General features: G+C 53.0%; 1 gene segment (V, D, J or C); it reads left to right on the top strand.

Annotated features, from left to right (window-relative positions):
* Nucleotides 1-49: 49 nt before the first annotated feature.
* Nucleotides 50-14,216, top strand: LOC123652026. The segment is given in 4 exon segments: nucleotides 50-104; nucleotides 9,515-9,778; nucleotides 11,475-11,891; nucleotides 13,939-14,216. Coding segments are annotated over 4 exon segments (1,014 nt in total).
* The last annotated feature ends 1,902 nt before the right edge of the window (nucleotides 14,217-16,118 follow it).

Here is a 16,118-nt window from a genome sequence, read left to right as displayed (position 1 = left end):
AGGAGCCATGCACAGGGGCCCAGGATGCACAGCCGGGGGGCCAGAGGCCATGCCGCATCCCCACCCGCTGTGGTGGCCGGGCCTGGGAGAGGCAGCCGGGACAGGTAGGCAGGGCAGACCAGCAGGGCCAGGGTCCCCGGAAGGGCCAGGGCAGTGCTGCTGAGCCTGGCTTTGGGAGGAGGCACTTCCGAGAGCTGAGACACCGCATGGGTGTCCCGGCCTGAGCGCCCGCCTGGCCCTGCGGGTCACTGTCCACGGCAGAACTGGGCAAGGTCGCGGGTCCGAGGGGAAGGCTCCCCTGGCCCGGGATCCACGGGGACAGCTTCCAGGCCCCGGCTCCATTTCCATTAAGTCCGTGGTCGGCAAACTGTGGCACACGAGCCACAGGCTACTTGTGTGTGGCTCTTCCACAAAATACCTCGGCGTGGGCGAGTCTATGTTGAAGAAGTGGCATTAGAAGAAGTTTAAGTTTAAACAATGTGGCTCTCCGAAGAAATGTCAGTCATTGTCCTGTTGATATTTGGCTCTGGGGACTAAGGAGCTTGCGGACCACTATGTTAAGCGAATTCCGTCTGGGCCCAGCCCATGGGCTGTGTGGAGAGGAGGGAGGTTGGGGGGGCGGGGGGGGGAGCAGGGCTCAGGCAGCGTGAGGCTCACCCAGCACTGCTGGCGGCTCTCCTCGCAGGGGCTGGTCCTCAGGCAGCACCATGAGTGTCCAAAGGCCATCACGGAAGCAGCTCAGGCCAGGGGCTTAGACCTCAGGAGTGTATCCTGCCAGCTGCCTCCGGGTCAGATGGAGGCGGAGCAGGTGTCTGCGTGGGGTGGTGAGAGGGCGGGCTGATCGCCGCCACCCTCCTTTCCTGCCTCTGTGCCTCCACCACGCGTCCTGTGCCTGTGTCTGTCCCCCAAGCCCCTTCTCATAAACTTGGGGTCACACTGGCTGGGGGCCCAGCCCAGTCCAGGGAACCCTCCCCTGAACTGGCTGATCACACCTCCATCATCCTAACGAATTGCCTTCTGTGGTGCCGGCGGGTAGGACATCAGGATATACATTGGGGGGGACACAGCTCAGGCCATGGAAGCCCGCCCTCTGGCTCTCCAAACACATCTTCCTCACATGCAGCATACCCCATCCCAACACCCCTGCAGGTCTGATTCACCCAGCATCCCCTCTCAGTCCCAAATCTCAGCTAAACCAGGCAGGGGAGCGGTGAGAGTGAGGGGTCCTGGGACCAGGGGCCTCCCCACCCGAGGACTGTGGCGGGCGCAGATTCGGGGGCTGCAGGCAGGAAGGTCCCATGGCCGGCATTCCCACCCCAGAAGGAGGAGAGGGAAGGAAGGGAGAGGGAGGCCACGGCCCCAAGCAAGTCCAAGCCCCATTCGATGGTTGTCATGGGTTTGCAAGAGACTTCGATGTGCTGTCCGGCTGACACGCATTCGTTGTTGAGGGGAGCCATCCCTGCAGGTGTGAGGTGAGAGGTTATCATTGCAATGTACATCTCTGACCATCAGTGCAGGTGTGAGGTGAGAGGTCATTATCATTGCAATGTGCATCTCTGACCATCAGTGCAGGTGTGAGGTGAGAGGTCATTATCATCGCAATGTGCATCTCTGACCATCAGTGGATCTGAGCATTTTCTCATCTGTCTCTTGGCCATGGGCACGTCCTTTCCGGAGAAGTGTCTACATGGGTCCTGCGCTGGTTTTTACATTGGTGTGTTTGCCTCCCTTCTGTTGAGTTGTAAGTGTTCCTGACATATTTTGGAAATTAACCCCTTACTCGATGTATCCTTGGCAAGTATGTGCTCCCATGCAGTGGATTCCCTTCCCATTTTGATGATGGTTTCTGGGCAGAAGCTTTTTAGTGTGATGTGGTTTGTTTAATTTTTTCCCTTTGTTTCTCTTGCCCTCGGAGATGCATCGGTGAAATTCTGCTACACGAGATGGTTGAGACTGTACTGCCCCTGTTTTCTCCTAGGATTTTATGGTTTGGGGGCGTCCATTTACGTCTTTTATCCATTTTGAGTTTATTCTTGTGTGTGGTATAAGTTGGTAACCCAGTTCCAACTTTTTTTTTTGCATGTATCTGTCCAAATTTCCCAATACCATTTATTGAAGAGACTGTCTTGACTCCATTGTATGGTGTTGCCTCCTTTGTCAAATATTAGCTGACCATAATGGCTTGGGTCAATTTCTGGGTTCTCTGTTCTGTTGCATGGATCTATATGCCTGTTCTTGTGCCAGTGCTAGGCTGTTTTGATTACAATGGTCTTGTAGTATAGTTTGATATCTGGTTTTGTGATCCCTCCAACTTTGTTCTTCATTCTCAAGGTTGCTGTGGCTATTTGGGGTCTTTTTTTGTTGTTGTTGTTGTTGTTGTTGTTCCGTGTAAATTTTTTGAATACTTTTTCTAGATGTGTGTGAACTATGTGATTCCAGCATTATCCTAATTCCAAAACCAGAGGAAGACACTACAGAGGAATAAAATTGCAGGCCAATACCCCTGATGAGTATAGATGCTAAAATCTTCAACAAAATATTAGCAAATCAGACTCAGCAAGACATGAAAAAGATCATACACCATCACCAAGTGGGATTTATTCCAGGTATATAAGGTTGGTACAATATTTGCAAGTCAATAAATGTGATACATCGCATAAACAAAATGAAGGATAAAAATCACATAATCGTGTCAACAGATGCAGAAAAAGCATTTGACAAAATTCAACACCCATTTTTAAAAAGTATATGTTTTTATTGATTTTAGAGACAGAAGAAGGGAGAGGAATAGAAAGACAGAAACATCGATGAGAGAGAAACATGGATTGGCTGCCTCCTGCATGCCCCAATTGGAGATTGATCCCCCATCCTGGGCATGTTCCTTGACCAGGCATTGATCTGGTGACCTTTTGGTTCATGGATCAGTGCTCAACCAATGAGCCACACCAGCTGGGCCAGCCCTCATTTTTTATAAAAACTCTCAATAACATGGGATTAGAGGGAACATGCCTAAACATAATAAAGGCCATATATGACAAACCTACAGCCAACACCATATTCAATGGGCAAATGCTAAGAACATTTCCCTTAAGATCAGGAGCAAAACAAGGATGTCCGTTTTCACCACTCTTATTCAACATGGTACTGGAAGTCCTAGCCATAGCAATCAGACAAGAAGAAAAAGTAAAAGGCATCTAAATTAGAAAGCAGGAAGTAAAACTCTCATGATTTGCAGATGACATGATATTATATATAAAAAAAAAAAAACCAAAGACTCCACCAAAAACCTACCAGATTTATTTAATACATTTAGTAAAGGAGCAAGATACAAAATTAACATCCAGTAATCAGTGGCATTTTTATACACCAATAATGAACTCTCAAAAAGAGAGACTTTAAAAAAAAAATCCCATTTACCATTGCAACCAGAAAATATACCTAGAAATAAACGTAACCAAGGAGGTAAAAGACCCATACTCAGAAAACAATAAGCATTGAAAAAAGAAATATAGAAAGACATAAACAAATGGAAGAACATACCATGTTCATGGATAGGAAGAATCAACATCATTAAAATGTCCATGCTACCCAAAACGATCAACAGAGTCAATACAACCCCTACTAAAATACTTTTTCTGCATCTGTTGATATGATCATGGGATTTTTTACCCTTCATTTTGTTTATATGATGTATCACATTAATTGACTTTCAAATGCCATTTGGTAATATACCAACCTTGCATCCCTGGAATAAATCCCACTTGGTGATAGCGTGATCTTTTTAATGTCTTGCTGTATCTGATTTGCTAATGTTTTGTTGAGGATTTGAGCATCTACATTCATCAGGGAGATTGGCCTGTGATTTTTCTTTCATTGTAATGTCTTTCTTTGGTTTTGGAATTAGGATAATGGTAACGCTGGCCTTTTTTCATATTAGCCTGGAAGCCGGCCCCCCCTCCCATTTTTTTTAATTGTCTGAGAAAGATAGGTGATAGTACTTCTTTGAATGTTTGGTAAAGTTCTCCGGTAAATTCATCTGGCCCAGAACTTTTGACTATATTCTGTGCAGTGAGAAAACCTGAAGTCATTTTTAAGGTCCACCATTTCTTACTTCTTTTCAGTTGGGTCAAATTTCTAAGCTTTCTAAATCTCCATTTTCCAGCTAATCAAAAGAAAATAGGATTCCACTGAGTCTCTAAGTACCTACTCCAGGACTTCTGTGAGGATCAAATGAGATGAGGCATGGAAAAGCGCTTCACAGACATTTGGTTAATGTGTAAAATCTTTGCACCTGGCTATAAAGCAAGTGGTGTTCCCCAGCTGAAGAAACTGCAAGGAGGCTAGTTGTTTCAATTTCACTAATTGTTATTGGTCTATTCAGATTTTTCTGATTTCTCCTGGTTGAATTGTAGAAGATCATATATTTCCAGGAATTTGTCTATTTATCCCCAGGTTGCTAGTTTGTTGGCATAGAGATGTTCATAGTATTTTCTTACAACATTTTATATTTCTGTGGTGTCAGCTATTATTTCACCTCTTTCATTTCTGATTTTATTGGGGTCCTGTTTAGTCTAGCAAATGGTCAACAACCTTTTTATCTTTTTGAAGAAGAAGCTCTTGGTTCCACTGATCTTTTGTATTGATTTTATTATTCTCCATATTGTTTATTTCCACTCTGATCTTTATTTCCTTCCTTCTGCTTACTCTGGGCTATTCTTGTTGTTCTCTTCCAAATTCTTTTAGTTGTGGGGTTAGATTGTTTATTTGAGATTTTTCTTGTTTCTTCAGGTAGGCCTGCAATGCTATGAACTTCTCTCTCATAGCTGCTTTTGCTGTGTCCCATAGATTTGAGGTAGCTGTGTGTTCATTTTCATTTGTTTCCAGGAAGTTCTTTTATTTCCTCCTTGATATCATTGGTAAATCATTCATTGTTTAATACCATACTAATTAGCCTCCATGTGTTTGAATGTTTTAGGGTGTTTTTTTTATTGCAGTTCATTTCTAATTTCATGCTATTGTGATCTGAGAAGACGCTTGATGTAATTTCAATCTCCTTGAACTTGTAACGATTTGTTTTGTGTCCTAACATGTGGTCTACCTTTGACAGTGTTTCTTGTGCACTTAAGAAGAAAGTTTATTCTGCTGCTTTGGGGTAAATTGTTCTGTAAATGTCAATTAAATCCATCTGATATAGTGTTCCATGTAGAATCACTGTTTCCTTGTTGATTGTATTTTGTCTAGAAGATGTATCAAGTGAAGTCAGCGAGGTGTTAAAGTCCCCTATGATGACTCTATTGCCATTGATCTCTACCTTAAAGTCCTCCAGCTGGTGTTTAATATTTTTAGGTGCTCCTATACTGGGTTCATATACATCTACCAGGGTTATATCCTCTTGTTGAGTGATCTCTTTCTATTATGCAGTGACCTTCGTTGTCTCTTGTGATGGCCTTCATTTTGAGGTAAATTTTGTAAGATGTCAGTATTGCTATCCCCACTTATTATTTTCATTTCCAGTTTGCTTTGGTAATTCTTCTCCATCCCTTCACTTTCAATCTGTATGAATCATTTGTTCAGAGGTGGGTCTCTTATAAATAGCATATATATGGGTGATGTTTTTTATCTATTAGATACCCAATGTCATATATATATATATATATATATATATATATATATATAGAGAGAGAGAGAGAGAGAGAGAGAGAGAGAGAGAGAGAGAGCGCTAATATCTAAGTGTCAGTGTGGGTAATGATATCATGTAGCAACGGCCAGCTTTCTCACCGTAGCAACGACTAGCCTCCTTGCAGTTTCTTCAGCCCAGGAACACCACTTGCTTTATAGCCAGGTGGAAACATTTCACACTTTAACCAAATGTCTGTGAAGCATTTTCCCATGCCTCATCTCATTTTATCCTCACATAAGTCCTGGAATGGGTAGATAGGAGGCTCAGTAAAATCTTATTTTTTTTTTTTCATTAGCCCTGAAAATGGAGATTTAGAAAGTTTAGAAACTTGACCCAACTGAAATGAAGTAAGAAATGGTGGACCTTGAAAATGACTTCAGGTTTTCTCACTGCACAGAATATAGACACTGTTGCTGTTAAATATTTTACCCTTTGTTTTCCCTGCATGATCTACAATAATAATCTGCTTCATGTTGATATCTCCTGCTGTGTTGCTAATAATTGCCTGAAAGAGAAGCGATGCTTCACTGGGCTGCAAAAAGTTTAGCTAAATCAGAAAGCAGGTCTAATTAAACAAGTTTAATATATATAGCTATGTTGACTTGTGCATGGGTGATAAATATACTGAGTGGCCAAATTATTATGATATCTGAACGCATAATAATCTGGCCACTCAGTGTATATCTTATATAATAAAAGGCTAATATGCAAATTGTCCCCTCAACTAGGAGTTCGACCAGCGGGCAGGCTGGCCAACTGCCCATGTCCCCTCCCCCTGGCCTGGCTGTGGCCAGCCTGCCCACTGGTCGAACTCCTAGTTGAGGGGACAATTTACATATTAGCCTTTTATAATATAGGCTATACACTGAGTTGCCAGATTATTATGCATTCAGAGATCATAATAATCTGGCCACTCAGTGAATAAAGCACTCACTGGCACCAATCACATGCATGTGTTTTGATATGTCATTGTCAATCATGAATTTGGTTGACACTTCTATTATAGAGAAAGGGCGAATAGCAATATTAAAATATTGCTTCTGATTAATTTACTTTCAATGTGCATGAATTCATTCACGAGGTCTCTAGTATATATATATAATCTTCTTACAACAGTCCCGTTAGTATTCTTGCAATGCTGGTTTGATGGTAATAAACTCCTTTAATCTTTTTTTGTCTGGGAAGCTCTTTATTTCACCTTCAATTTTGAATGATAGCCTTGATGGATAGAGTAGTCATTGTTTCAGATCCTTGCTATTCATTACTTTAAATACTTTACCTACTTGCCTGTAGTTTTTATGCTGAGATATCGGCCGACAGCCTATGGGAGCTTCCTTATAAGTAATTGACTATCTCTTGCTTGATGCTCTTAAAATTCTCTCTTTGCCTTTAATATTTGCCATTTTAATTATGATGTGTATTGGTATAGGTCATTTTGTGTTCATCTTGATTGGGACTCTGCTTCCTGAACCTGAGTGGCTTTTTCCTATACCAGATTAGGGAAGTTTTATGTCCTGGTTCCTTCAAATAGGTTCTTTATCACTTGTTCACTTTCTTCTCTCTTTAGTGCCCCTATTATGCAGATTTTTTTATTTCATGCTGACCTAAAGTCCCCTTAAACTCTCCTCATGTGTTTTAGGTTGTTGTTTTGTTTTGTTTTGTTTTGTTTTGTTTTGTTATCCATTTGCAGTCTAATTGAATTTTTTCTCCTACCTTGTCTTCCAAATCACTGATTTGATCCTCTGTTTCATCAAGCCTGCTTTTAATTCCTTCCAGTGCATTCTTTATGTCAGATATTTTATTCTTCATTCTGGCTGGTTCCTGTACATGGTTTCTATGTTCTTTGTCATGTTGAAGTAGTTTCCACTACGTTCTTTGTAGTTCCTACTAAATTCCTGAGCATTCCTGTGATCTCTGTGTCTGATAAATTGCTTACCTCCATCTCATTTAGGTCTTTTTCTGGAGATTCCTCATTTTCTTCCATTTTGTGGTTGTTTCTTTGTCTCCCCATTTTACTTGTCTCTTTGTGTTTATTTCTGTGTTAGATATACCTGCTACCACTCCCAGTCTTTGTGGTCTGGCCTTTGGTAGTAAATATCCTGTAGGACAGAGATGGTGCTGTCTCCTTGAACTCCTGAGGTGGGTGCTCCAGGAGTGACCCTTTATCTTCTGTTATCATTATATCTTGATTATTGTTATCTCATTTGTGGTTGGGATCTCCTCTCAGGATGGCAAACCGTGAGGCTCAGCCCCAAACACATCGTCTCAGCTGTTGTACAGGTGTACTCTTGAGGTGGTCTCTGCCTTTCCTTGTGTCAAAGTCTCCTCTCCAGCCAGTCTTCATCTGGTATTTCTGGGTGAATATTCTCCAACTTAGTTTCAATCTGTTAGATTCTGGGAGGAGGTGGGAGAAAGATCCCCCTACGGCACCACCATCTTCCAATACCCTCTGTGGAGAATTTTTATAAGCATTTATTTGAACCCAAATGACAACAATGCTGAAAAACAAGAACTTGAATGCTCCCAGGTTTGGGTTTTTTCAGTCTTCACCTCAGACCTTCCAGGCCTCCACCCACCACCCAACTCTGAATCATGCCCACACTCGTAGGTGCTGGTACCATCACACCCCACTTCTGATACTAAGGACCACATTTATTTCCTACATCAGCTGTACTGTAGTCCCACAGACCAGTGGGCTTAAACAACAGAAATTTACTGTTGTGGACCTGGAGGCTGGGAGTCGAGGTCAAGGGTCACAGGACTGGTGCCCCCAGACTGTCAGGGGGTGGCCAGGCCCTCCCCATTGCTGCTCTGGGAGCTGCTGGTGTCCTGCTGTAGAGCTTTCTCCATGCATGGCCACTTCCTGTGTGTGTCTCTGTGTCCTCCTCCTTGAGGACGAACTTCTATGGGGTTTGCAGCCACCTGACTCCAGCAAGACCCCATTACCTTATGGGAAAGGGAGATGGCCCCGCTGAGAAAGCCCAGGAAAAGATGAGAGCAGGATCACCAGGCGTTTGGAAGAGCAGGGCGGTGGGCTGTGCAACCGGGGACCCTCAGAGAGAGCAGGGTGCACTGCCCAGCCCAACAGCCCACATGCCAGCTGAATCACAGGGACCTGTGGCCCTGTCCCAGCACCGACAGGCAGTATGCCTGCAGGGACATGGGAGGAGGAGGTAGCTGGGAGAAAAGGCGCCATGAAACTAAGATAGAGCAGTGCCTATCTTAGTGGGCCCATGTGGGGATCCCACATGGGCCCATCCATCTTGGTCCCCACAGAAAGGACGAGGAAGCTGTGAGCCAACGCACCAGGGAACTGCCAGTCCCAGAGCCCAGTGCTCATGAGGGGCAGCCCTGCCAGGGTCCAGGCCTGAAGCTTGTGCAGGGTGTCGCCTGCCTGGATATTGGCTGATGGAGCTGTGGGCCCCCAGACTCCCACAGAACAGGGCTGAGCACCCCGCCGAGACCAAAGCCATCGATAGGCTGGTCCCAAGCAGCAGAGCTTTGGGAGCAGAGATGGGGACAGGAAGGGTGGACCTCACTGCTGCTCAGGTGATAACACTCAAATCCAGCTGGGCTCTGCCTCACCTGCTGGGCAACTGAGGCCCCCATGCCCATCCGCCAGGGCACACCCTGACCCTGGGGATCTCTCCACCCCTCACGGTGCCATGGGAGGGGTTAGACAGGAGATGTATAGAGCAAGGGGACCAGAGTTTGTCTGGGCCTCCCCTCCAGGGCTCTGCCAGGCCTCCCAGGACTGGGACCTCTCCCCTCACACTGCCCTGTGCCCTGGGAGTGCCCGGCCTCACAAGCACAACCCGTCTGTCTGTCTTCCAGTTGGTACTCCTGGGGTGACTGTGCTCCCCATGGTCGCGGGGTGCAAGGCCCCAGAAGCAGGCAGAAACGTGACCCTGGCCTGCCTGGTGACAGGGACCCAATCAGTCAACTGGCACAGAGGGACAGAGAAGCTGCCCACAAAGGACGTTGTGATTGTGAATCGCCCGGAAGGGGTCACCTACCTCTACTACCAAATCGTCACCTGGAACCCTGTCCCCCTCGTCTGCAGCGCCAATGACATGTCCAAGACCCTCCAGTGGCCAGGTGGGTGGCCTCCAGCATGTCCCAGCATCTTCCAGGGCCTGACCTCAAGGACCAAAGCAGGGACTGGGCCCAATGGGCACCCAGCCGCCCCCCAGAGCGGCTCGCACCCTACCCCCGACTCTGCCCTCAGCCGCTCCAGCTCAGCATTCGAACCCAGTCCCTTCCACTCCTGTTCCCGAAGGGCTGGAAGCATCAGCTTCTCCCCGGACCCTCCCTGGATCCCGTCCCTGCCCTACCCATGTCTTCCCGTCCACCCGGCAGCCTGTCCCCTGTGTCCACGATGCTCTCTGACCTCAGCTGCCCACTGCCCCCTCTGATTTCAGCGTCTTGGAAAACCCTGAAGGACGAGGCTGAGCTGCCCCCCTTGGTGTCCCACAAGCCAGCTGTCTCAAAGGAACTCCCCACAGCCCCCAGCCCTGCCAGAGCCCTGGGTGAGGAGCCCCTCTTCCAGCGAACTCCTACGCACCGCCTGTCCATGCCTTAGGATGCCTCCTTCTCCTGGTCAGGAAGGGCAGGGCCCTGAACTCTGCTCCTGAGCACATACCCCATGCCAGGCGCTATGCCGAGGTCTGCCCTGGCCCCTCAGGCACTGGGTGCCTGCCGGGTCACACCACAGGGCGCACTGTGGACGAGGAGGGCCCCGGGCCAGCACCAGGATGCCCCCACCCGTGGGCCTGGCTGAGACACAGGCTTGTCCTGAGGGCTTTTGTGGGGACTCATTGCCAGAGCAGCCAGAGCAGCCAGGAGCGCAGAACCCGCTCCACTGCCCCTCACAGAAACCGGGGTCCCCCTGAGGGCGGGGTTTATGGGGTGGACCCTGGGTCTCCCAGCCAGGCGAGGGTTCCCGGCTGCCGGCGGCTCTCACGGTGTGCGTGCTCTCAGAAACACGTGGGGACGGTCCCTCCATTTCAGGTGGACGAAGACCCATTGACTGTGCCCTTTGCCTTTTTGTTTTTATTTTCTGTTCATCCCCACCTGAGGGTACTCTTCCCATTGATTTTTTAGAGAGAGAGAAAGGGAGAGGGAACGACAGAGGGAGAGAAACATTGATGTGAGAGACACATCGGTTGATTGCCTTCCCCACACACCCAACTCAGGGCTGGGGATTGAGCCCGCAACCAAGGCCCATCCCCTTGACTGCAGTCGAACTCGGGACCCTTCCATCTGTGGGCTGACACTCTATCCACTGAGCCACAAGGGCCAGGGTGTGTCCCTTTACAAGTGCGCTGCTCCTGGGCCGCTGTCCATCTGTGGCCTGTTCACCTGCTGGCTGTCCACGCCCTAAACCACAGAAGAGGTTGCCGTACCGGTGGTCCCTGAGCACTTGGCAGACAGTCACGGCCACCAGGCCAGCAGGGTCCCGCCAGAACCGGAGCGAACTCCAGGCACCGATGCAAGGACCATGTGGCCGGGGTGGGGCTCAGAGCTGCCCCTCACAGCTGGGCCACAGAGCGGCCACAGCCCTGGCTAGGGCGGGCCAGGAGGCTACTCCCCTCCCCCACCCACTTCCACCTCAAGGCCCCCGACCCCGTGAACCCAGGGGTCATGAGGGATTGGTCACCATGCCCAGACCCGGCCTGGGTCCCACCCAGAGGCTGGGGTGCTGGACCCCTCTCTCAGAGGTCACTGCCTGGGAGCTGGACCAGGGGCAGTTTGGAAGGAACAGGCCAGGGACTCCCATGTCATCTCTCCACAGCCACTCCGGCCACCTTTGCCCACAAGGACACACATTCTCCAGAGGCTGCCCGAGGCCAGGGCGTACCCAGGCTCCTCCCCGCAGCTGCCACGGCGCCCAGCAGCCTCGCCGTCCGGGTCCTGGCCACGCCGGGTGCTCACGCCTCTGCCGGGGCGGCCTCCTGGCTCCTGTGCGAGGTGGCGGGCTTCTCTCCCACGGAGCTGGTCCTCACCTGGCAGGAGGGCCCGCGCCAGGTGGACACGGCTTGGTTTGCCACTGCGGAGGCCACGGCCAACCTTGGAGACAGCACGTTCCGCACCTGGAGTGTCCTGCGGGTCCCAGCCACCCCCCGCCGGCCGCCGGCCACCTACACGTGCACCGTCAGGCACCCGGCCTCAGGGAGGCTGCTCAACGCCAGCTGGAGCCTGGACGCTGCAGGTGAGACCCCTCTCCCCCCCACCATCCGGGCTCAGGGCTGGGGGCGGGCAGCCGGGCAGCGGCCGGGGGTCTGTGTCGCCCCCCAGGACGGCCCCACCCGGCTGACTGGTATCTGGAGTTTGCACTCGCTGTCCCCACACTCGGGAATTCGGGACCTGACCCCCGTCCGTCCCACCCACTCCTGGTATCCCCACACTGGGTGCTGGTCCAGGAGGACGGGAGATGGGGTCCCCCCAATCCACCAGGTCCCTGGGAGCAGCCATTTCCTGTGAAGACACGCTGCTCACAGCCACGAAGCAGGGCCTTCCCCGGGTGGACACGGGGTGGTCACTGGAGACGACTATCCCCCAGGGTGTCCGAGCCTCCCCAGGCCTCCATCCCAGACCACGGCCAACGCCTTGGGAGCCGGGCGCACCCAGGAGGGACAAAGTTCGACGCCATGCGGACGGTGGAGGGGACAGGACCCGCGGGGTGGGGCTAACAGTGTCCAGGGCTCACCCTCCTTTCTGAGCTTCCTGCCAGGCCGCCCCGTCAGGCAGGGCACCCAGACCCTGCCCCGTCCTCGCCCGCCTGGCCCCCATGGGACGAGGTGGGCACGCTGGGCTGGGCCGCGGACAGGACACCACCCAGGCAGCCCGGAGCCCACCGCTGACCCGTGCTCGGTGTCCACAGCTCCACAGGCTGCACGGGGCTGCTGAGACAGCCCTGCCTGCTGGGCTGGTCACGAGGGATCCGTTCAGCAGGCCCCGGGCCCCGGCCTGGCTCCCCGGTGGCTCTCAGTCTCCATGGCGATGGACCGCTGTTCTCTAAATGTCCATTTCGTCAAGGACCCCTGAGTCTGGAGCACACGCTCGCTAGGAACCAATCATTAATTACTCAAAGAATCAAATGAGGAGAAGCAAGGCTGTGCCCGCTGTTTATTGTTAGAGCCCACAGACCGCAAAGCTGTGGCGCTCACCCGTGCCAGGCCCACCCCTGCACCCACGCCATGCACAGCAGGCCCCGGGCTGCCCTGCATGCTGGTTCCCAGGCTACGTCCTGCCCAGCCCTGGCACCCGACCCAACTGGGCGAGTCCCCTTCCCATCCAGACGATGCCATACTCCCATGGTCAGCAAACCGCAGCTCGCCAGCCACATGCGGCTCTTTGGCCCCTTGTGTGTGGCTCTTCCACCAAATACCACGGCCTGGGTGAGTCTGTGATGGAGAAGTGGCGTTAGAAGAAGTTTAAGTTTTAAAAATGTGGCTCTCCAAAGAAAATTCAGTCCTTGTACTGGTATCAGGCTCTGCGGACTGATAAGTTTGCCGACAACAGCCATCCTCCAGCCTGGGCACATGTCCTGGCTCAGCCCTGGCACGCGTCCGGCCGCCGTCAGGGCCTGTACACCTCCTGGGCCCGGTCTCCTGCCCCCCACACGTCCCAGCCCTCCATGCCAGCCACACGGGGCCTCTCCGTCCCAACACAGGGCATCCATGCCTGCTGTCCTCTGCGTAGGACGCAGTTCCCTTCTCTCTGTGTAGCTGGCAACATCTCGTCTTCCACAGCTCATCACAGCTGCCACTTCCAAATATATAAGTATTTTTACTGATTTCAGAGAGGAAGGGAGGGGGAGATACGAATAGGAACATCCATGAGGAGAGAGAATCATGGACCGGCTGCCTCCTGCACACCCCACACTGGGGATCAAGCCTGCAACCCAGGCCTGTGCCCTGACCGGGAATCAAACCGTGACCTCCTGGTTCCTAGGTGGACGTTCAGCCCCTGAGCCACGCAGCCGAGCACAGCGGCCAGCGCCTCCCTGGCTCTCTGGTCGCACGTGTGTTGACTGACGTGCTCGTGTTTCCTTCTCGTTCACCCGCCCCCTCGGTGCTGTGAGCACCTGGTCCTGCCAGGCCGGGCCCAGGCCTGGCCACGAGAAGGCAGGTTGCAGGTGCCTATCCGGTAGGAGACAAGGCGGGCGCTGGGCTGTGCAAGCTGTGGCCCCGTGTGCCCCGGCTGCCGTGGGGGAGGCTGCAGGCCCGACCTCACCCAGCCACCTTCCCCCCCAGGTCCGGCGCCGCCCCCCTGGGCGCCCCTGAGCGTGGACGAGGACTGTGACGGCTCCGCCGACCTGGACGCCGCCCTGGACGCTGCCGGCCGCCTGTGGCCCACCTTCGTGGCCCTCTTCCTGCTCACCCTGCTCTACAGCGGCTTCGTCACCTGCGTCAAGGTGAAGGGCCGGGACCCGGCCCCGCTGGGCTGTGCCAAGAAGGTGCCCCTCCGGGGGGCTCGCTGGAGCCGGCCCGGGACCGTGCGGAGCTGGGAGGCCCCGGCGGGAGGGCAGTGAGCCGTGGGCACCGGCCTGGCCTGAGGGAGCCGCCCGGCCCGCCCAGCGTGTGGGGGGGCCTGCACCAGTCCCCTCAGCCACAGGCCTCCGGGCGGGACCACTTCCCCCGGCCGGCCCGCAGAGCCGGCTCCGACCCTGGCACCCCCTTCTGCTGCCCACTGGTACCCGATAAACAGCTCTGGCTCCTTCCACCTGCCTCCGTGTCTGTCCGCTCGCCAGGACGCGCCTCGGTATCAAGACCAGGGTGCCGAGTGCCCACTCACAGCTGGGGCCACACCCAGGACCCTGGAGGCCCTGCTCCACTCGAGCCCAGCACGCAGGCTCACTCGGCAGGTGCACAGGTGTGTCCACGCACACCACTCACACAGAAGCAGCATGCACAGTGCACACAGGCAGCACGCCCTTGCACACAGCACACACACGTGCACACATGTGCATGCACACAGCACATGTGTGCCAGTTTGCAGGCAGCACGCACACTTCATGAACATGTTCTCAGGACCTGTACGTCAGGACATTGACCTGGAGAATTCCTCTTGTTGCCAGGCAGCATCGTCACAGAGAGAAGCTGGTACTTCTCGCTGTGCAGCCAGCTGCCACGGGGACAGCCTGCGGACAGCCACGGGGACAGCCATGGTGACAGCCAGAGGACAGCCATGGGGACAGCCAAGGGACAGCCAAGGGACAGCCACGGGGACAACCATGGTGACAGCCACTGGACAGCCATGGGGACAGCCATGGGACAGCCATGGGGAAAGCCACGGGGACAGCCAGGGGACAGCCAAGGGACAGCCACAGGGACAGCCACTGTAACAGCCATGGGACAGCCATGGGACAGCCATGGGGACAGCCAGGGGACAGCCAGGGGACAGCCAGGGGACAGCCACAGGGACAGCCACTGTGACAGCCATGGGACAGCCATGGGACAGCCATGGGGACAGCCAGGGGACAGCCACGGGGACAGCCACGGGGATAACCATGGGGACAGCCATTGGACAGCCATGGGGACAGCCATAGGGACAGCCATGGGGACAGCCAGGTGACAGCCACAGGGACAGCCAGGGGACAGCCACATGGACAGCCACTGTGACAGCCATGGAACAGCCATGGGACAGCCACGGGGACAGCCACGGGGACAGCCCTGGGGACAGCCATGGGGACAGCCATGGGACAGCCACTGTGACAGCCATGGGACAGCCATGGGACAGCCATGGGGACAGCCAGGGGACAGCCAGGGGACAGCCACAGGGACAGCCACTGTGACAGCCATGGGACAGCCATGGGACAGCCATGGGGACAGCCAGGGGACAGCCAGGGCACAGCCAGGGGACAGCCACAGGGACAGCCACAGGGACAGCCACTGTGACAGCCATGGGACAGCCATGGGACAGCCATGGGGACAGCCAGGGGACAGCCAGGGGACAGCCAGGGGACAGCCAAGGGGACAGCCACAGGGACAGCCACTGTGACAGCCATGGGACAGCCACTATGACAGCCATGGGACAGCCATGGGGACAGCCAGGGGACAGCCAGGGGACAGCCACAGGGACAGCCATTGGGACAGCCAGGTGACAACCACAGGAACAGCCAGGGGACAGCCACATGGACAGCCACTGTGACAGCCATGGGACAGCCACGGGGACAGCCACGGGGACAACCCTGGGGAGAGCCATGGGGACAGCCATGGGACAGCCATGGGGTCAGCCATGGGGATGGCCATGGGGAGGTTCATGTGGACAGACAGGGCTATGGGTATCCCCAGAAGCTGGAAAAGGCCAACTGGGTTCTCCTGGGAGCCTGTGGGAGGGAGGGGGGATTCAATCACACCTGAACGCTGCTCAGCAAGGATGAGGAGGCACACTCGGGACATCGGCCCAGCCGCTGAGGAAAACGAGCACATGG

Source organism: Pipistrellus kuhlii, unplaced genomic scaffold, assembly GCF_014108245.1.
Source record: "Pipistrellus kuhlii isolate mPipKuh1 unplaced genomic scaffold, mPipKuh1.p scaffold_m20_p_107, whole genome shotgun sequence".
Classification (NCBI taxonomy): Eukaryota; Metazoa; Chordata; class Mammalia; order Chiroptera; family Vespertilionidae; genus Pipistrellus; species Pipistrellus kuhlii.
The sequence above is the reverse complement of the archived record's forward strand: the minus strand, read 5'-3'. Positions and strand labels throughout refer to the sequence as shown.